The sequence below is a fragment of the Globicephala melas genome, chromosome 10 (assembly GCF_963455315.2).
Source record: "Globicephala melas chromosome 10, mGloMel1.2, whole genome shotgun sequence".
NCBI lineage: Eukaryota > Metazoa > Chordata > Mammalia > Artiodactyla > Delphinidae > Globicephala > Globicephala melas.
The window spans coordinates 85,863,980-85,886,048 of NC_083323.1; the positions used below are offsets into that span (position 1 = coordinate 85,863,980).

At 37.2% G+C, this 22,069-nt stretch overlaps 1 protein-coding gene across 1 annotated transcript in view; it reads right to left on the reverse strand.

The window, feature by feature from the left end:
• Positions 1–4,649: 4,649 nt before the first annotated feature.
• LOC115844342 (solute carrier organic anion transporter family member 1B3-like) overlaps positions 4,650–22,069 on the reverse strand; it is a 53,241-nt gene continuing 35,821 nt past the window's right edge. The window contains exons 9-14 of the mRNA XM_030841310.2: positions 21,746–21,941; positions 18,217–18,382; positions 15,849–16,033; positions 10,557–10,621; positions 5,914–6,031; positions 4,650–4,845 (exon numbers count right to left, since the gene is read on the reverse strand). Of these exons, the coding sequence (XP_030697170.1) occupies positions 4,650–4,845; positions 5,914–6,031; positions 10,557–10,621; positions 15,849–16,033; positions 18,217–18,382; positions 21,746–21,941 (926 nt within the window). The remainder of the gene's footprint in view (positions 4,846–5,913; positions 6,032–10,556; positions 10,622–15,848; positions 16,034–18,216; positions 18,383–21,745; positions 21,942–22,069) is intronic.

Consider the following 22,069-nt stretch of genomic DNA (forward strand, 5'->3'; position numbering starts at 1 on the left):
CAAGAAGCCTGTGTGCAAGCACAGGTCACTATACACATCCCCCTTCCGGGGAGCCTGTGCAGCCCGCCACTGCCAGGGTCCCGGGATCCAGGGACAACTTACGTGGGAGAACGCACGGCGCGCCTCAGGCTGTTTCAACGTCATGCTGGCCTCTGCCGCTTCAGGCTCGCCTCGCATCCGTGCCCCTCCCTCCCACCGGCCTGAGTGAGCCAGAGCCCCCGAGTCAGCGGCTCCTTTAACCCCGTCCTGTCTGAGCGAAGAACAGACGCCCTCAGGTGACCTACATGCAGAGGCGGGGCCAAATCCAAAGCTGAGCCCCGGGAGCTGTGCGAACAAAGAAGAGAAAGGGAAATCTCTCCCAGCAGCCGCAGAAGCAGCGGATTAAAGCTCCACAATCAACTTGATGTACCTGCCTCTGTGGAATACATGAATAGACAACGAATCATCCAAAATCGAGGAGGTGGGCTTTGGGAGCAAAGATATATATATTTTTTCCCTTTTCCTCTGTGAGTGTGTATGTGTATGCTTCTGTGTGTGATTTTGTCAGTATAGCTTTGCTTTTACCATTTGTCCTAGGGTTCTATCCATCCGTTTTTGTTTTTGTTACTTTTTAAAATTTTTTTCTTAATAATTATCTTTTATTTTAATAACTTTATTTTATTTCACTTTATTTTATTTTATCTTCTTTTTTTCTTCCTTCCTTCCTTCCTTTCTTTCTCTCTCTTTCTCTCTCTCTCTCTCCTTCTTTCTTTCTTTCATATTTTCTCCTTTTATTCTGAGCTGTGTGGATGAAAGGCTTTTGGTGCTGCAGCCAGGAGTCAGTGATGTGCCTCTGAGGTGGGAGAGCCAACTTCAGGACACTGGTCCACAAGGGACCTCCCAGCTCCAGGTAATATCAAACGGCAAAAATCTCCCAGAGATCTCCATCTCAACGCCAAGACCCAGCTTCACTCAACAACCAGCAAGCTACAGTGCTGGACACCCTATGCCAAACAACTAGCAAGACAGGAACACAACCCCACCCATTAGCAGAGAGGCTGCCTAAAATCATAATAAGGCCACAGACACCCCCAAAACACACCACCAGACGTGGACCTGCCCACCAGAGAGACAAGATCCAGCCTCATCCACCAGAACACAGGCACTATTCCCCTCCACCAGGAACCCTACACAACCCACTGAACAAACCTTAGCCGCTGGGGACAGGCACAAAAAACAACGGGAACTATGAACCTGCAGCCTGAGAAAAGGAGACCCCAAACACAGTACGTTAAGCAACATGAGAAGACAGAAAAACACACAGCAGATGAAGGAGCAAGGTAAAAACCCACCAGACCTAACAAATGAAGAGGAAATAGGCAGTCTGCCTGAAAAAGAATTCAGAATAATGATAGTAAAGATGATCCAAAATCTTGGATATAGAATAGTCAAAATGCAAGAAACATTTAACAAGAACCTAGAAGAACTAAAGAGCAATCAAACAATGATGAACAACACAATAAATGAAATTTAAAATTCTCTAGAAGGGATCAATAGCAGAATAACTGAGGTAGAAAAACGGATAAGTGACCTGGAAGATAAAGTAGTGAAAATAACTACTGCAGAGCAGAATAAAGAAGAAAGAATGAAAAGAACTGAGGACAGTCTCAGAGAACTCTGGGACATTAAATGCACCAATATTCGAATTATAGGGGTTCCAGAATAAGAAGAGAAAAAGAAAGGGAATGAGAAAATATTTGAAGAGATTATAGTTGAAAACTTCCCTAGTATGGGAAAGGAAATAGTTGGTCAAGTCCAGGAAGCACAGAGAGTCTCATACAGGATAAATCCAAGGAGAAACACGCCAAGACACATACTAATCAAACCACCAAAAATTAAATACAATGAAAAAATATTAAAAGCAGCAAGGGAAAAACAACAAATAACACACAAGGGAATCCCCATAAGGTTAACAGCTGATCTTTCAGCAGACACTCTGCAAGCCAGAAGGGACTGGCAGGACATATTTAAAGTGATGAAGGAGAAAATCCTACAACCAAGATTACTCTACTCAGCAAGGATCTCATTCAGATTTGATGGAGAAATTGAAACCTTTACAGAGAAGAAAAGGATAAGAGAATTCAGCACTACCAAACCAGCTTTACAACAAATGCTAGAGGAACTTCTCTAGGCAGGGAACACAAGAGAAGGGAAAGACCTGCAATAACAAAGCCAAAACAATTAAGAAACTGGGAATACGAACATGCATATTGATAATTACCTTAAATATAAATGGATTAAATGCTCCAACCAAAAGACATAGACTGGCTGAATGGATACAAAAACAAGACCCGTATATATGCTGGAGAGGGTGTGGAGGAAAGGGAACCCTCTTGCACTGTTAGTGGGAATGTAAATTGATACAGCCACTATGGAGAACAGTATGGAGGTTCCTCAAAAAACTAAAAATAGAACTACCATACGACCCAGCAATCCCACTACTGGGCATATAGCCTGAGAAAACCATAATTCAAAAAGAGTCATGTACCACAATGTTCATTGCAGCTCTATTTACAATAGCCAGGACATGGAAGCAACCTAAGTGTCCATCAACAGATGAATGGATAAAGAAGATGTGCCAAATATATACAATGGAATATTAGTCAGCCATAAAAAGAAACGAAATTGAATTATTTGTAATGAGGTGGATGAACCTAGAGTCTGTCATACAGAGTGAAGTAAGTCAGAAAGAGGAAAACAAATGCTGTATGCTAACACATATATTTGGAATCTAAAAAACAAAAATGGTCCTGAAGAACGTAGGGGCAAGATGGGAATAAAGACACAGACCTACTAAAGAATGGACTTGAGGATATGGGGAGGGGGAAGGGTAAGCTGGGACAAAGTGAGAGATTGGCATGGACATATATACACTACCAAACGTAAAATAGATAGCCAGTGGGAAGCAGCCGCATAGCACAGGGAGATCAGCTCAGTGCTTTGTGACCACCTAGAGGGGTGGGATACGGAGGGTGGGAGGGAGGGAGATGCAAGAGGGAAGAGATATGGGGACATATGTATATGTATAATTGATTCCCTTTGTTATAAAACAGAAACTAACACACCATTGTAAAGCGCTCCATGAGATAGTGTAATTCTTTGTTTTTGTTTACTGTTATATTTCATTTTACCTGTCAGATTTTTGACATTCGATAATTGGTAAAGAAATAAATATTCAAGATAGTGCCTTTATTTTCTTTGCAATGTTTTAAAACACAGCTCTGTAATTTTCTGTCTTTTTTTTTAATGATACAAGATCCCATCAGACCTGTCACACAGTAACCAGCTGTGGGTGATTTTTCCAAATTTCTGCTTTTGTGATTAATGAATCTTTTCTCAGGTTTACTGTTTGAGAATAGGTTAATATATATAACTTCCAGTGTAATTCTGAGATTGTAGCAAGCATTCATGTTGTGTGACTTTGGTATACTCAGGAACATCTTCTCCTGTCATGTGGTTTGTTTTTTTGTGTCTCTTTATCAAGGGCTCTATGTGAATTTTTTTTTAAAGGAGATGTCCTGGCTGTATCACAAATGTTTTGAATCAGACTCTCATGTGGGTGTATGATTGTGGTTTCTTTTAAAAAAGTGTTTCACAGTTGATTCTGATGACCCACTTTGTTTTTTTTTTGCTATTCAGAGTAAAAACTACAACTTCTAGCATTCACTATAATAAAGCTGCCATCACTAGCAAATGCTGTATTCAAATATTTGTTCTCATTCACTCTACTTCTTATCCTACTTGTGAGGGTGTGAAAGATCTCTGTGCACCAAACAGAAACACACAAAAAGCCATGCAATTGAGAGAGAGTTGGTAAATGATTTGGTGCAGACTCCATTTCTGCCAGAGCAGACAAACAAAATGAAGACACATCTTTTAAATGGGCTTTGCTTTCTCAGGTTAATGTCAGCGTTTCTTAATCCATATCCATGGGCTTGAAAGAAACTTAACACATTCTGTAATATGTTGTCTGACAGTTGCAGCTTGGAAATTTTCTATTAGTTCTATTTCTTCAGCAGTATTTTAATGAGAGGTTGGAAGAAGATGTATCAAGTGCTGATAGTCAAATTAGAAATTAATAAGGTCTGGGAAATATATGACTTAACACATGAATGACAGATGTCATGATAGCATAAGCCCTCCATCATACTAGACTTTAGGCTTGAGTAACATTGTCCAAACTGGTTTTGGTTCTTGTTTTAAAAAGAAAGGTATTAAGCTTTTCTTCTTATTTAGACTATTAATTTCTCTCTTCCTTTTTCACCTCTACCTATCTTCTAGTCACCGGTTTTATTGCGTTACAATTACCTGAGCAAATACATTTTCTTCTATTACATATTAACCATACCTTTCACTTTAACTTTGTATGGATCATATATTCTAATCTTAACCACAAATGCATAGCCACACCTTAACAATGAGTACTCCCATTTTTTCCCATTTATAGTTTGTTTCATTGTCATAAATTCATAGGTGATTCATTGTTCCATCATTAGTATAGAATGTGAAAATTGTCAGTGAAGGGACCAGGAACTGCTCAGAAATAACATCCTACTCAATTAATACAATGTTAGTTGAAAACACAGCAGCAGAAGAATTTTTTTCTCCCCTTAAATATGTGTTTCACGGTCCACTGCGGCATCACTACTTAACGGTTCTAAGTTCGCTTCGTTCACGGATTTTCTTTCATTTTCTGATGTCTTGATATCTTTTCCTTGATATTTTTTCTTCATAACAGAAATTAATACAACATATAAAACAAGAGCTGGGAGTTTTAAGCCTGTAGTCAAGCCAAAGAAAGTATTTCTGTGAAAAGAGAAAAAAAGTCAGTTTTTACTTCGAAAACACTTTACAGTGTTGCTCTTCAGTATGCAGAAGGCCTTTAAAAAATGATGTTTGAAATCTTACATAAAAACATTGAAGTAGCAATTTCAGTGATTCTTTTGATTGGAGCATAAGAAGTTTGTGATTATTTTTAAAGGACGATTAACCCACAGAAACTAAGGATGGTTCACGATCTGCCCAAGTGCTTTCCGTAAAATAAGGTATATTTGGAATGTTTAACTTTCTCAGGGATAGATTAGTTCATGTGTAATGAGAACAGATTATAAAGGAAATGAACTGACTGTGAGATAATCAGATTGAATCCATTTATATTGAACCAGGAGCCAGTGTTTACCTTATAGGCTTGCTGTCTACAAAGCCCTGCCCTGTGGTCTACTGAAAATTTTTCACAAGGCCACATAAAATTACCTAGTACACATGGTCTAGTCCAAGGATTCTCGGCTTTGATTGAACATAAGAATCACCTAAGGAGATTTTAAAACTCCCATTCCCCAGGCCACACCCCCTGACCAATTAAATCAAAATTGAAATAAGTATTTCAAAATAGAAGTTAGCATTTTGGGGGAATTCCCTGGTGGTCCAGTGGTTAGGACTCCATGTTTTTACTGCTAAGGGTGCGGGTTCAATCCCTGGTTGGGGAACTAAGATCCTGCAAGCTGCATGGCACAGCCAAAAAAAAAAAAAAAAAGGAAAAAAATAAATAGTTTTTAAAGCTCCTCAGGTGATTATAATGAGCAGGAAAGATTGATGACCACTGACCTGGTAGGTTGAGAAGCAGTCGCCTCATAACATTATTAACTAATAACATTATTAACTAAATGTTGAGAAGCTTTATGCAAAAGATACTTTGAACAATTATTAGGTTTAACTGAATGGAATTAATTCTATAACTTTGAGTTGTTTACAAAGTTTATTAAATGGTAGCTATAATTCCTAATATTATTATTACACTGAAAATATCTCATTCTTTAGTAATTAACATAGTCAAAGGAAAAAATCAATTAATGAAATATATTTATGAGAACTTACCCATATAATGTGGAATTGTATATCCGACAAGACCCTTGCTTCCCATAGTTGTTGACAGACCACTTCATACAAGCTCTATCAATCAGAGCCCCAAAATATATAGGAGCTGGAATTCCTCCTGCAACGTAAGATGAGAAGATGTCAACCCAAGGAACATATTTCAAAGGAAAAAGTGATATTCCACACTGATATATTTGGATTATGTAGAAATTAAAAATTTTGAAAAAAAATATTTTGGAGCACTTGTCCATTGATTTGGCCTAACTCTACTCAAGAATCAAGATTATGAGGAATCTCCAAAGCTCAAATCACATACAATAGCATAGACATCTTTTATCTACCCTCACCATGCCAACACATATAGGGAAGAAGGAAAATTATATGCCTGTACATTGTTCTTCTTATAATGCCAATTAAGCCTGGTTGGTAAAAAGGAGAATGTTGTCAGTAAAACATAGAAGTTATATTGGTTCATATGTAATTTTTCTTAGGCAAGGAAGGACAGCTAGGATAGCAGGAGTAGAGTTATAACTTCACAGGGAAAGGGAAAATCTCTCAGCTCAATTGCTGCAAAGGCAAGAGATTTTTCAACTCTATTTTTAAGTAAATTAAAAGGTGGGGGCTTCCCTGGTGGCACAGTGGTTGAGAATCTGCCTGCTAATGCAGGGGAGACGGGTTTGAGCCCTGGTCTGGGAGGATCCCACATGCTGCGGAGCAAGTAGGCCCGTGAGCCGCAACTACTGAGCCTGCGCGTCTGGAGCCTGTGCTCCACAACAAGAGAGGCCACGATAGTGAGAGGCCCGTGCACCGAGATGAAGAGTGGCCCCCGCTTGCCACAACTAGAGAAAGCCCTCACACAGAAATGAAGACCCAACACAGCAAAAATTAATTAATTAATTAATAAACTCCTACCCCCAACATCTTAAAAAAAAAAATCTTAAAAAAAAAAAAAACTGAATGCCAACACTAGGACTTCCTCCCCAGAGAAGCACAGGCCCAGCTTCACTGAGTGCTAGGCTCCTGGTAGGCTGTGCTTTTTTTTTTTGGCCTCAGGGCTCCACTCCCACCTTCTTGGAGTCATGAAGCATTTTCTCTCCATTGATTGTGTTCTTTCTTTTTTTTTTTTTTTTTTGCGGTACACGGGCCTCTCACTGTTGTGGCCTCTCCCATTGCGGAGCACAGGCTCTGGACGTGCAGGCTCAGTGGCCATGGCTCACGGGCCCAGCCGCCCTGCGGCACACAGGATCCTCCCGGACCGGGGCACGAACCCATGTCCCCTGCATCGGCAGGCAGACTCTCAACCACTGCGCCACCAGGGAAGCCCGATTGTATTCATTTTTAATACCTCCTGAAGCAGCCTGGGCTGACCAAGGGCCTGTGGTGCTGAATTTTGCTTCTGTTGATGTTCTGATCATAATGATGCCTAGGTCTCTTCAGTGGCCTGTACCTAACCCAGTTTTTATTTGTAGTTATGATTTTGCAGAATTTGAGGACTTTCAGGAACACACATGTTGTCTTATAGCAGAAGTGCCCATCTGCTTTTACTGCTATTTTAATAAACTCTGACATTGACTCCTAATTCTAAGCATTAGTAACTTGACCAGATTTTACAGATATGCTAATTTTCAAATTTTATATTGTTACATAAAAATGGTAGTGATTCATAGTTTACAGTTTTGCCAATTTCATTTACTTTTAATCAGTCTCAATTTTCTGAGAGTGAGAAATCTTAGAATGTCAAGGAACTGCTGTCTGAGACGAATATATCTGAGGAAAACTGTTACTGAGAAACTGGATTAGGAATTCACAGGTTTCTACAAATCTAAGCCATTCCTTTGAAAAATGAAAACTATGTGCCAACAATTTATTTTTCTTATATAAAAATAGCACTGGTTTGATCAAACTTAATGAATTAAATGTTTCAGGTAACAAACTTGGTCTTATATTATAGAAAATTTAAAACTTCAGATAACTTGTTTTCCAAATACCTGTTTCAGTTTAATATACCTTCCACAATTTACATTGTATTCAGACAGTTGTTTGTGACCGGACATTTGGTCCTCAGTATGTATTTCTCCCCTAGAAGAGTTAGATTCCATTGGACCATATACTGGACATATCAAAATAGGATGCTCAAAATCAGAATAGCAAAATTCCTTTTTTTCTATTTTACGTCTCTAGAGGAACTTCTTCTATTCTCAATCTCATTTCAGCATATCAGAAGGAATACTAGCTCCCCAAATTCTCTTTCTATCTGCTAACTTCTATAGCTTAGATTCTAGGAGTGAGGCATCTCCATTGGATCTAGAGGAACTGCCAGGATTGGACAGAGAGCTACAAAAGACAAGGTAGAAACTTTAATGCACATAGCTAACTGAAAGAAGGCAGTCTGAAAAACTACTTACGGTATGATTCCAACTATATGATCCTCTTCCATAAAGTTTGCACTATTCCTGCCAGCTGGAAATAACTGTCCTCTTTAGAACTCTTAGCACTTTGTAGCTCACTCACAGCCCTTATCCTACAGTACCTCCATCTTCTCCTTCTCTCCCATACCTTTTATATTTTCTCCTTTTACCTTTGAGGATCTGTGATTTTCTCCCAAATATACTTGTTGGACACCTGCTCCATTGTAACTTGGCCATAGTTATGCTTCTTTCTTTTGCTTGCAAGAGTCCCAGGGATTGACGCCCTCCCATTTCCTTTTCTTTCAGCCATCGGTGGTTGCCTCCCGGCCATGATCAGTTGCCTACCCCAATTCCTAGAGCAATCATGTCCTTTTCCTACTTCCCAGGAATAAGCATATAATGTTAACAGGTCTTAAAAAGCAGTAGCACAGGGGTTAGGTTAGAAGTTGTTAAGCTACCAACAGGAAACTGTATGGTATAAATGGCAAATGGCAACAAAGGGAAAAGGATAATTTTCTAAATCTTGTACTAATCACCTCATCTGAATATTTAGAAATAGGCCTTTAGCCTCTAGATTCTATAGTATTACTATTTGACAGCAACAACAAAATACAACTTCCTGAGCTTTCTTTCATTCAGAGCACTCCCCATTCTAAGATGCTCAGTTCTAGAATTTTAGTTCCCATGAAACCAAGCAGAACCCTGTGGGCCCCTGCAAGTACAAAGTTCCCTCCATGTCCCCTGCCTCTTGTTTGTAGAAAAGATGAAGTCTCCCAGGCCTTCCTGAGTCACAAAAGAGCAAGCTCAGGCAGTTAATGATTAGGACAGCAGAGTCACAGAATCTTTCCAGTGTCTGATGTACATCCCTGAGTTGTGTTGCAGATACCATAACTGCCACCAAAGAGAAAAAGCTAACCGCCTAATGACCAGCCTGTAGCCATGCCATAAGCTGCTCCATCTATGGCTAGCACAATTCCAAGAACTGGCTTCAGATAATGGGGTTAACATTATTGCTCATGATAATCTATATTTTGTGGGCATCAAAATAATTGTAGTTTACTCTGCCTGTATATGTAGGTGGGCATCTAAAATTATCAGCAAAAAGATACTACAGATCCATGTCGACATCTTCCACTTTAAGAATACAATGCCCTTTGTCGGCATGAAATTATAGAAGATGGACTTTCATCCCTAATCCCATGGAATGGAATGATGTCTGACAAGCAGCTCTTTTGCTCCTTTTCTGTTTGTCTATTTCTGTTCCCCTTAAACCTTAATTATAAAAATCAGATCACTAGGTAACATTTAACCTAACTCCTGGCTTGTGCTCTACTTAATGCACACCATGCGTTGCCTAACCTGTTGATTCTTTTCCTAGATTAAAAGAAGTAGGAATGAAGAATTAAGTAATTAAAAATGATTGACTCTCTATCCCCAGTGCCCCCTTAGCAAACTTGCAAGCAGACCACATGGGCAAGATAGCATCCAAAGGAAGATCAGGAGTAGTCAGCAAGTCTGCATGAAGTGAAAAAATGATGAGGAATCTGACCTCCTACCTTAATAATTAACTGAGATTATTTCCCCTTTTTCCCTTTAAAAACTATCATGGCTGAGCAGAATCTTCAGAGATGGTTTTGGGATGAGTCTGCCTTCTCCCTAGATTGCTGGCTTTCTGATTAAAGCAACTTTCCTTTCTACCAACACTTGCCTCTCAAATACAGCCAGACCTGAGTTCAGTAACACCCATTCCCTTCTGCATTTTAAATTTCTATTAAAGGTTATCTGCCCCAGCCTTAGAGAACTAGTCTGAGGGACTGTGAAAGTCCTCATCTGTTGTTTTGCACAATCTCCCAGGTCTCCTGAGCTGTTTTGGGCATTACGCCCCTCAGCATAGAAGGAAGGTCCTGCACTCTGCATATGGGAAGAAATATTCCTAAGTCTTAAATTAAATTCTTGGAGACCACTGATCTTTGTTTTAGAAAGGATATAATACAACTATGATGATGCCTTTTTCTTACAGATTGATTCTAAATAGAACTGACAATGAAATTCTCTTTTAGGTCATTTAGTTCTCCTTTATCTCATTATTTTTCATTTACCACAAACATTAAAATGATATTTTACTTATACCTTTTTAAAGAAACTTTCTGATAATTGGAAATCAGTTACATTCAGTCTTTGAGCTTTGACATGAAAATTTATACCTGGAATTTATCATCTACATATTTATCATACCTAGTGTTCGAATAGTTAGTGAATGGAAACCCATGGCAAGTGATTTCAGTTCAGGTTCAACATTTCTGAAATAAGATAAAGGCAAAGCAACATTAAGCATCTCTAAAATACCAGATTGAGCTAAATATTAAAGCATTTCTCAGTGTTGTTCTTCATGATCTAATGAAAATCCTCAAGTGAAGAGCAGATATTATTTAAAGTTATATTTTCAGTTGTTTTAGAAGGCAAACATCTGAATGATATTAACAGTTCTTATTTCTTTACTTATTCAATGTGTTACAATTTCAAGACAGTTTTACAAACATTTCCACATTTGATCCTTAGAAAATCCTGAGATAGTGGTTGGAATAGACTTTATGATATCTATGAAGACAGTGATTTCATGTGATCTATTCAGTTGACACCTGCCATATGAGAGAGCAAATACTTTTATGTAGGTCTTGGTCTGAGCAGAACTCTTTTTACTACTTCATTTCTATCATTGCTCTTAACAGAAAAGTTGACTAATATGATTCATAAACTACATAATATAACCAGGAAGGTCAAAAAAGATATCTGTATTCTACTGTCTAGTGTATTTAAATGTCATTTTAAAGGTAGCAAATACACTTGTATCCTCTCACAATTTAACTCACTTTTGCATTTAGAAAGTTATTTCCACAATTCCATATTTCTATGTTCAATGAGCTGATGATATAACCAACTCTGTAATAACCTAATACATATGAAGCAAAATAAATTATCTGACTGTAGTGGCAAGATGGGGGAGGGTGACTGAGGCTCAGAAGTTCTGTTTTTACCGAAATATTGAATTAACTGATACAAAGGTTTATTTTTTTTCTTGAATGACTGTATGTGTTCAGAGATAAGTAAATTTAGTCATTCAACAAACTTTGCCATGTGCCTCCTAGGAGACTCTATGCTAGTCTTTGTTATTGATATAAAGAGATAAATCATGTTTATAGTAACTAAATGCCTTAGATAAGTCATTCAACCTCTCTTAGCCTCAGTTTCCTTATCTGCTAAGTAGTCTTATCTTGTGTGTTGTGAGGATACAATGTAATAAGCTAGCCCTCTAAACCTCAATTTTCTTTACACAAAATTGCCCTTTAAGCCTTGTAGGAGAGCTACCCTTGAGTGAGATTCTCAAAAGTATTCAAGAAAGCTTATAAAAGTAAACAGGATAAAAAATTAAACATAGCATAATAAAAATTAAACACAGCAGAGTTATGTATTAAGAAAGAAAATGAATGGAAAGGGTTTTTCCTCTGCTTTTGCAAAAGGCAGGGACACTTCCACTAGCCGAGCTGAGGACACAAAACACTATGCTTGAGGGCAGTGAAGCCATGCCAGTAAGTAGATGAGGTCATGTTATTCAAAGAGATGAGTTCTTCCCTGAGGAAATTGTCATGAGGGAATCAGCCATGACAGCTAACTAGTCCAGTTAGCTGTCTCTCTCAAATAATCAGATTTCTTAAAAGGGCTTTTGGGAAGAGAGAGAATGCAGTTTGTTCCTGGTTGAATTTTCTGTGACAAGTGCCTGAAGTGTCACTTTTCATTGCAGTTGATTTTTTAAAGGGTGTATTTGGCTTACAAGCTGGATGCAATAGAGGCAAAATTGAGATGTTTGCTATCAACTTGTATTTTTACCCAGGGAGAGGGCTAGTGTGTAGAATTGAGCAGACTTGGGGATAGTGATAATATCTTCCTGAAAGGGAACTTGAAATCTTAGACAACTCAGTGGAAATGATAGACTTATGTGATATAATGACACACAACACACATACATACATATAGAGTGACAATCACACACACTCCTACATTCACATGGATGCACACTTACAGACCCTCATGCTCATACTTACATGCACACTCTCAACACACACACACACACACACACACACACACACATTTTTATCATGTAAAGTATTGGTCACTGCAGCATGAGTCCTACCTCAATCTGACAGTGATCAGCTCTGTATTTTGATCAACATTTCTCAGGATGGATTCTCCACAAAAAGCACCTCCTATCATAGCCTTCTGTTTCCTCTGATTCTGTTCTTGCCTCCCAAAGACATATTTTCCACCCAACAGGCAGTGATCTTCTAATTGGATAAGATAGTTGTATAATTCTACTGCTCAGATCTCTCTGCTGGCTTCTTAATACAATGAGAGTAAACTCCAAAGTCTTTACTGTGATCCATAGGGTCTGTGCTCTCTGCACCATGCCTGCTCTCTCATTGTATTTCTTACCTCTTTCTTCTTCGTACAGTCCTCCTGGTCTTGTACATGTCAAGTATGTTCCACCTCAGGACTTTTACCTCCACTGCTACCTTCCCTGGATTGCTCTTCACCTGTTCATATCTGCATGATTTGTACCCTCAATCTTTATTCAGGTCTCATCAAATGACTTTCAATGGAAGGTATCTGAATTAGTACTGCTTCTCCACCCCCTCTTCTTTCTTTGCTTTTCTTTTTTCCTTTCTTTTTTCCTCATCAGGTTATTCTCATCTATGGTCTCCCCTTTCCCACACTGGGGGAACATCAAGTCAGGCTGTGGTGACAGTGGAATGGGGATCCTAAAGCAGACCCTGCCATTGCGATTTACAGAGACAGAGGGTAATTAAAACCCTAGTTAGTGAAGATGCAGTGCGCCTCCTTCCTCACCAGAATTTAGTGATGGAGGGCTCTGCCAAGGGCCTGAGCAATGTACTGTAGACTTGGCTGTTAGGCTTCTTAATGTTTAATTTTTTTGGATGCATGGTGATTAGCTAATTGCATTTTACTGGAGATGCAGGCCGTTGACCTAGTGAGGCTGGAGGTTCAGATGCTCATGGAATGTCGTGGTCTAGTTTGGTGATCCATCTCTTTCAATGGCTCAGACAGGTGATTGAATAAAATCCCCAGAAATGCACTTGGTAGACTAACCACACTTTGTAGAAGTGAAGTAGGTTGTTTATCATGCACATCCAGATCATAGCTTTAGCCTCAATTATTCTATAATATGTGGATTTCTTCACAACTTAACTATTCTTGCAGAGAGGGTGGCTTTTACTAAGAGGAAAGGGGCTCTTATGATGAGTCGTCTTCTATAACTCCTGTCCAATTTTTAAAGATTCACAGAGTTGGTTGAGCTTTCAAATTCTTGGGAGGGAACAGTCTGAAACTACCATTTCTTTAAAACAGTGTTGTAAAAAAATGCTTTTGAAATTATTTCGAAAACAGTTTATGAAATTAATTATTCTTGCAGAAAAGTTGCAAGAATAGTACAAGAATTCCTTCCTCATCTGTATTTCCAAGCATTAAAATTTTATTACCTTTTCTATATTTTTACTCTGATTTTTTCTTCCTAATGCTTAACACTTCTTTTTTTTGTGTATTTACATGCTTATTTATTTATTGTTTCTTCTCCTACACCCATCCACTCTCCCATCCCTCACCCCAATGAAAGCTAGTGAAAGGAGAGCCCTTATCACTTTTGTTCACAGTTCCATCCGTGGCCCCTAGAACCGTGCCTAACATATATACTGAATGTGTAAATATCAACACTCCTGCTTAGTCTAGTTTTAATAATAGCCTTATGATGTAAGCATTGGGGAATCATTAATAGACTGAAGTTTATATTTTTATTCCACAGTCTGCCTCACAAAAGTTCTCTTTCAATAAAATCGAAGAGAAATCAATAATGTTGATGTGAGAAATCAATAAATGTTGATGTGAGAAATCAATAAATGTTTTTGATAAATGGTAATGTTGATCTTATCACTTTCTTATTAAGATAAAATTATCATCAATGTTGTAACAGTTTTCTCTAAAATTCTCGTTCTCCTCATGAAAAATTTTAAATTAAGAAGCCAAGACTTGTTGAGATGCAAGCTAATTTGGAGTTTTGAGACAACTTCCTGTAATTTAATGAATCTGTAATTTGGCAAATATGGAAAGCTTCTCCTTTTGAGTAGACAGTATTTTATGGTAAGGTAGAGCTTTATCTGTGGAATAAATTAGTATAAATAATTTGACAAGATTTAAGGGTCATTGTGGAATTTAAACAACTGTAGTCTCAGTTTATAGCTTTATACTCATTTTAAAAAACATTAATATATTTGTTTTCTTTCCCTTCTAAGTCATGCTGTTGGCTGACCGTGAACCTGTTGCTAACTACTTATGTCTTAAAAGTATAACTAGAGGTTAACCCAGATCACCATATTTACACATATATATTTTAATACCTACATGCAAGTCTTTACATGCTTTCACTTTTAGGTGATTGAATGATTAACTTCACCAACAGGCCTTGTATTACCTACTCCCTTCCTAACCCTGCAGTCTTACCTTGTGCCATCTGTCTCACTCAGTATGTTCCAACCAACTGGCTTCTGTTCACTCCTCAAACACATCAGTTCTTTCCTGCCTTGAAGCATTGGCATATAGCCCCTCTCCCTGTAAAGTTCTTCACTTGCTAACTTTAACATACCCTCTAGACCTTTAGATTGTGTCACTGTTTTTGAGAAGTATTTTCTGAGTCCTCTTCCTCACAGCTCCTCACCTCAATCCTAAATTTGTTTTTCCTTTTTATTCCCTTTAATAGCACTCTTTTTTTCTTAGTAGTACTAACGACAGTTTGTAATTAATTGTTTATTTTTAAGCTTATTTGCCTTACATAAGTCTTTCCTGTTATACTCTAAACTGTATGAGAACAGGTACTTTATCTGTTTTATTCACCATGGAGTGTTCTTCACCAAGTGTGGTTTAAATATTTGTCTAATCAGTGAAGAAAAGAACGAATATTGCTCATGTATTTTTCTTTTCTCTATGAGGGTATTTGAGAGACTAGGTCAAAAGCCATTCTTTTAACTAGGATTAAAAACTTTGGAATATCATAGACTGTTTATATTATGTGATCTGGTTCCCCAATTTTTTTTTTCAATGGAATCAATAGGTGATTCACTCTGACAGGCCCAACAGGGTATAAGGCATCTCAAAATGAGAAGTTCTTTTAGAATCACAACGAGGATTCTTGCACATTGAGGCAGTTGTCGATCAGTCTCTGTCTTAAAATTCTCATTAAGAGGAGAAAGTACGGAATCTAGATTTTGTAGTGGCAAAGGTCAAGGCAAAATTATTATTAATCATGGCAGTGAAATATCACAGTAATCCTAAGAAAATGCACTCTTAGAAAATTTAAATGTAACAAAATATGAATTGGGGTTCCAAATATATTATGGAAAAATATGCACATTATTAGGTGTGTTTATAGTCTATGTAAAAATGCTTTTAAAAAGTAATACTCACTTAAAAACCAGCATGATATTTGAGGTGCTTCCCAATGCAGAAGAAAAAAAGATAAATATTTGCACTACTATATAAACATAAAATTTTCTTGTACATTGATCATTTTTGGGGCATTCACCCAACTTCATTGAGTTATTTCTGCTCTGGAAACCATTTACTTCCACACAACTACAGTTATGAAACATCTGAAAAATAGTTTTTGAAATATGACAATATATTTACAAAATATGACTGGGCTATAAATATATTCTATTATATTTAAAGACATCTCACTCATCTAAGCTAAAATATTTACAGTTTTTAAAGAAAACATTCTAACAATACAGTTGTTTAAGAATTGAAAGGCAAAATAGTTTCCTGGATTCCTTTATAGACAAGAAAATGTAATTTACTATTAACTTTTTATACATCCCTAAATTAAAAATTAGGAAAGAATAGAAAAAAAGTAATGTCTGAAACTCTGTAAATTATTTTCTCATCAATATAAAGTGTTTAAATATTTCTCTACCACTCACTTTTATTTTCTATAGCACACCTACTTACTCTCTTTAACAATCTCTACAGAGTGTTAGTGACACTCCCTGAGTAGGATTGCCTAGGGAATCCAGAAAATATAGTAGTTTTGGAGGGGTCAAACCTGGGTCGAGAACCACCCATTCGAATGGGGCAAAGTCCAGGGCAGAAGGGACCAGGCATGGATGCTAGAATTCCACTTTGGCCAGCAAATACAACATCTGATTGCATAATGACAGATTATAGGATAGATGATGCCATTACCAGAGAGGTTCAACACAACAGAATACCCTAAAGGTTAGAACACAGCTGGAGAAAATTTAGGAACAAATGATTTTAGAAATTTAATTTGGCAGGCAGTTTATGTAGCTAGATGGCTTTAATAAATTCTGTTCTGAGTCTAGGCTAAACTAAGGTTTAAGGGAAATTTGAACCCATTAATGCTAAAGACCAATTACTGAAGGAGGAACTGGGGAAGAATTTGAATTCATACTTATCTGATGACCAAGCTTTACATTTTTTTTTACTAAGAATTGTATGGAGAAATTCTTTATGTAGCAAGCCTATCAGCCAATAAAACAAAACTTAAGTACAAAGGGCATTATTTTGAGTGATTAAGAAGGGATGACTTATTACTAAGAATTTGGTAAAAGAACTCCGCAGTGGTCCCTAAATGGTAAAGTATTAAGAGGATGATGTCTCCATAGTAGACAGAGCTCTCTTTAGGATTCTAACATCGTGTCTCTTCTAGCCCTTCACGCGTGGACAAGGTGGGACCATAGATTAAACGGGGCACTCTCAATGAAAGGCACTATAGCCATGCATATGAGATATGGGTTTTTAAGTATAGTCTTTGGGCCATTTTTGTGCAAATTTATGACTCAGCTTCAAAGAATCTAGGTTCTTCAAAAAGTTCTCAGTGACCTTCATTAATGCAGTTAGTAGGATTATGGGCAAGAAAATGATGGTAAAGTTTGAAAATCAAAGACAGGAGGATGTGGTAGAGAGCAATGATCAGAGATGATAATATTGCTAATATTGGTGATAGGAAAAGGGCCCAGGAAATGGGTCCCCAACTTTGTGAGTTATTCAGTGGATTGGAAGTAGAATAGAGAACACCATATCTGATGCCCAGCTATTGAAAGTTACTTGGGGGATTGGGGAGAACTCATAATTTGCATGGAAGGGGATATTTTGAGTGAAGAAGACAGTGGCACTTCTATGGGAGATGTTAGCAATAGGTAAGCAGAATATTAAGTTATCCTGCGTAGGAAAAGGGCCAACCTTGAAAAAAATCAAAATTGGAAGCCAAAAATTGGACAGTCAAGTGAGCATGAAGCCTTGATTAATTTCTTGGAAAGTCAAAAGGGTATTGAACCTCAAGATAAACTCTCCAGAATCTATATGCAAGATTGCATATAGATGTTGTCCTGAAAAGGCACCTAGATTGACAAGGGGTTGGCTCAGGATTTTCCCCTAGCATCTGAAGGGTAAAGTACTTCCAACCTAATGGAAATCATATCCTTTAGTCAAATGAGGTGCTTCCTAGAAATCATAAATGTTTTTAAATTTCAAAAGGTCATAGTCTTATAAACGCAAGAAGAAAAGGTGGGAGTAATCTCATGAGAATTCAAGCAACAGAAAAACCTGTTTGTGTCTCAAGCAGGATTTTATGTGAGGCTTTGTTTACACATCACAGCCATCACAATGACAGGCAATAATGGGAATCTTTTTCTTTCTTTTTACTGGTGACCTTAGTTGTAGAAACATTTGGTAAGTAATTATCAAAGTTTAAGTAAGTTAAATCAAATCTGCAGTTTTGATTAAGGAGAAGAAAGTAAAAAATAATACTCACAACAGACTTTTTACTGCCACTTGAAGATTTGCATCCTGCTAAACAAGGTGATATGTAAGTTATTCCATTGTCTCCACAGAGTGGTTCCCATTGATTTTGATCACAATTGCAGTCAGAGTTGCAATAAGAAAGTGGTACATTTATATGAGATGCCACTGGATTATTTCTGGAAATATATGATAGACATATATCAGAAAGAGAGAAAAGAAGAAGAAAGAAGAAGAAGAGGAAGGAGAAGAGGAAGGAGAAGGAGAAGAAGAAGGAGAAGGAGAAGGAGAAGAAGAAGAAGAAGAAGAAGCAGGAGGAGCAGGGGAGAGGGAGGAAGGAGGAGGACAAAAAGAGAAAGTGAGGGAAAGGAAAAGAAGGAGGAGAGACGAAAAGGAGATGAGAAATAAGGGAAAGGGTTGTCTTTAAATTAAATAGAGATATTTTGCTTGTCCAAAATGGCAAAGTTTATTTTTAGTGCTTATTAACTTTTTCACCCTTTATCTTTACCCAGACATGATTTATGATGTAGAAAATATAAAACATAAAAAAGAAACCAAAGAGGATAGGTAAGACATAGACAAGAGGTCTTTGTGATTCTGTCAAAAAATTCCTCAAAAATCACTTCAGTTTTCTGAGAATTGGTTTCTGTTCAGTAGGGTAATGGCATTAGACTAAGGTTCTTCCCAGCTCACTGTAAAGTCTCATGAATCTGTGAATGTTAATTAACTAGTTTGAATTTTTAAATCTATATTTTAACTACACAAGGAAAGGATTCAACGTGGTCAAAGCAGAATCCTTAAGGATCAATTTTTAAAAATCAAGAATAATAGAATCAGGCTTCCCTGGTGGCGCAGTGGTTGAGAGTCTGCCTGCCGATGCAGGGGACACGGGTTCGTGCCCCGGTCTGGGAAGATCCCACATGCCATGGAGCGGCTGGGCCCGTGAGCCATGGCCGTTGAGCCTGCGCGTCCGGAGCCTGTGCTCCGCAACGGGAGAGGCCACAGCAGTGAGAGGCCCGCGTACCGCAAAAAAAAAAAAAAAAGAATGATAGAATCAGTTGAGAAAGACTAGAAAAACTTCATATGCTTTTTTAATGAAACCATAACAAAGTTTATAATGATTTACTGTGAAACATCGTTGTATTTATAAAATATAATCTTATAATATGGCTAAAATTATTAAATGGATTATTCATATAATTAATTTTCTGCTTATAGATTTTTAAAATTATTCTTTTTTTTTTGGTAAAAATCTTGATAAATTATCTTTGAATGAGAAAGTAATTTTCATGAAGAAAGAAGAAGGTAGATTCAGAAATTCTGTAATCAATGATTTTACTGAAAGCATCTAATACCTAATCCTGCTTGGGGACACACGATGGACAGGGAGTGATTTATCATAATGATTAATGACTCAGTCCGGACATTGCAATCAGACAGTCCTGTGTTCACATTAGGTCTGCCACTTCACAGCGATGTGACTACTCTTTCTAAAATTAGATTTGCCATTTGTAAGTCATAAATCCTCATAGAATTTTTTTTGGAAAAAAGTTAATTTAGCTGTTCTCAAACTTTCTGTTCCCAGCAGCCTGTCGATTCTTGAAAAGTATTGAGGACCCCAAGGGTTTTTTGTTCAAGTGGATTCTACTTATTGATGTACATACTCTACTAGAGATTAATAATAAGAAAAATTTAGTACATGAGAATGCGCAAGCACACATATCCTTAGCCAACAGACTGATATTATCATCACATATCTTGTAGCCTTAGAAAATATCTCTGTACAAGCACAGGGAAGTCTGTTCAATACTCTGTAATAACCTAAATGGGGAAAGAATTTGAAAAAGAATAAATACATGTATATGTATAACTAAATCACTTTGCTGTACACCTGAAACTAACACGACATTGTTACTCAACTATGCTCCAATATAAAATAAAAATGAAAAAAATATATCACTATATACTCATTAGAAAATGAGAATGAAAAAGAAAAATACTATCTTGGTATTAATATAAAAATAGTTTAGAATTTGTTGACCATCTGCAAAAGTCTCAGGGACCCCTGTAGATTCTCAGACCACATTCTGAGAACCTCTACAGTAATTCATACTCTAAAAACTTACCCCAGTGACTAACATTTCATAAATGCTAAATATATTGATTCTGTTAATAGCCATCACTTAGACTATGAGTTCCATGAGGGCACTGAGGTATCCTATAAATTTTTTGACCTTTAAGGAGGCACTCAATGAAATTTTATTGAATGAAAAAAGCCCATAGAACTCTAGCTGCCTTCTTTTGAATAGATAGCACAGTTACTGTGCTTGTTTCAGGGAACTGGCTTTAGGTTAAAGCCTGTATGCTTGTGCTGTGAAGTAGCATCGTTCTGGAGTCACTGTATGACTTCAAACAAGCCACAGTTTCTCTGGGTCTCAACTAACAAAGGAAGAGGATATTAGAGGGTCGGGCTGCATAATCTCCAGGATTCTCTTCCCTCTAAAGTTCAATGTTCTAGGTACTCTGTATTTTGATATACCAGAGTGAGTGGTGGTCAATAGGAATATTCAACAACAAACAGGATTAGGAGGGAATGGGGAGATAATTCAAGATTAAGTTGGCAAGCCTCCAAGAATAGGATGACGTTTAGGTAAGCAAATGTGGGAAGATTCGACAGGTTCAAATTGACACCTCATAAGACCCAGAGTTTCAAAGCCCAAAGCCAACAATAAGCAGTGCTAAGGAGTCTGGTTACTAAACTGTGATCCAAGGATCTTTGCTTGTTGCTTGAACGTGAACATTCCTAAACTTAAATTGTTGGCTATATTCAGGAGATGATGAGAAATCTGCACAGGAATCTTGCCCTTGATTTGGGGTAGAGACTGTAGTACTAGGTATACTGCACAATGCGTGATAATAATGAAAAGTAAAAGCTTTCTAGGTCTAATATGCCATTATGTATAGAGTATTTATCAATTCTACTGCTAATGAAGACAATACCAGAAGAAACAGAATTAGCTTGCAAAAAAGGAGAATTGAGTGCAGTGTACTGGTTTTCTTATAAAGATAATTGTTAAACATCAAAATTAACTGCAGATAAAGATTGTTCAGTCACTTTTGGAAAATGTCATTTATATTTCTCTTATGATTCACCCAAGATCATAGTGGTTAGGATTAAGAGTTTTGGAGTCAAAACCTTCAAATCTGAGTCAGAATCTTAACATTGTTAGATATGTAATCTGTGTATCTTTCTAAGCCTTGCTTTCCTTATCTATAAAATGGGGATAAAAGTACCCATCACTCATTGTAAGCACCCATAAATAATAACTATTACTATTACAAACTATATGGCTTTTCTTTAAGGAAGGGAAAAAAAGAACTTTTTGAGATCTTAAGAAATGAACATTTTAAGAATTTGTAAATTGAAATTTCTCTGAGTTAAAAGTTTAGTAAAATTGCCATCTGCCTTGTTTGCCTTACTTTCTTTTACATTAGATGGTTTATATATTGTGCTATTGGTATATTGATATATATATACAAACCCATCATAAGTCAAGGTTAGTCCAGCAACTGATTTGTTTTCACAGATTAGCGCAAAATTTAATAGGTGAAATAGGAAGGACAACATATGGCTACAAAATGAAAATTTCGCAATTCCAACCAAGGTAAATTTGAATTTTTTAATGATATATCCTCCTGTAAACACTCCAGATGCAAAAGTTGGTATGGTTATGAATCCTAGAAGTAAGAGAAAAAATGTAATTATATAAATATGGTTATTCTGAATGTCTTTACACATGAAACACTGTATATCAACCAAAATCATCCTATCTTGTTACTTCTTAAATAGAAGGCTGGCAGTCCAG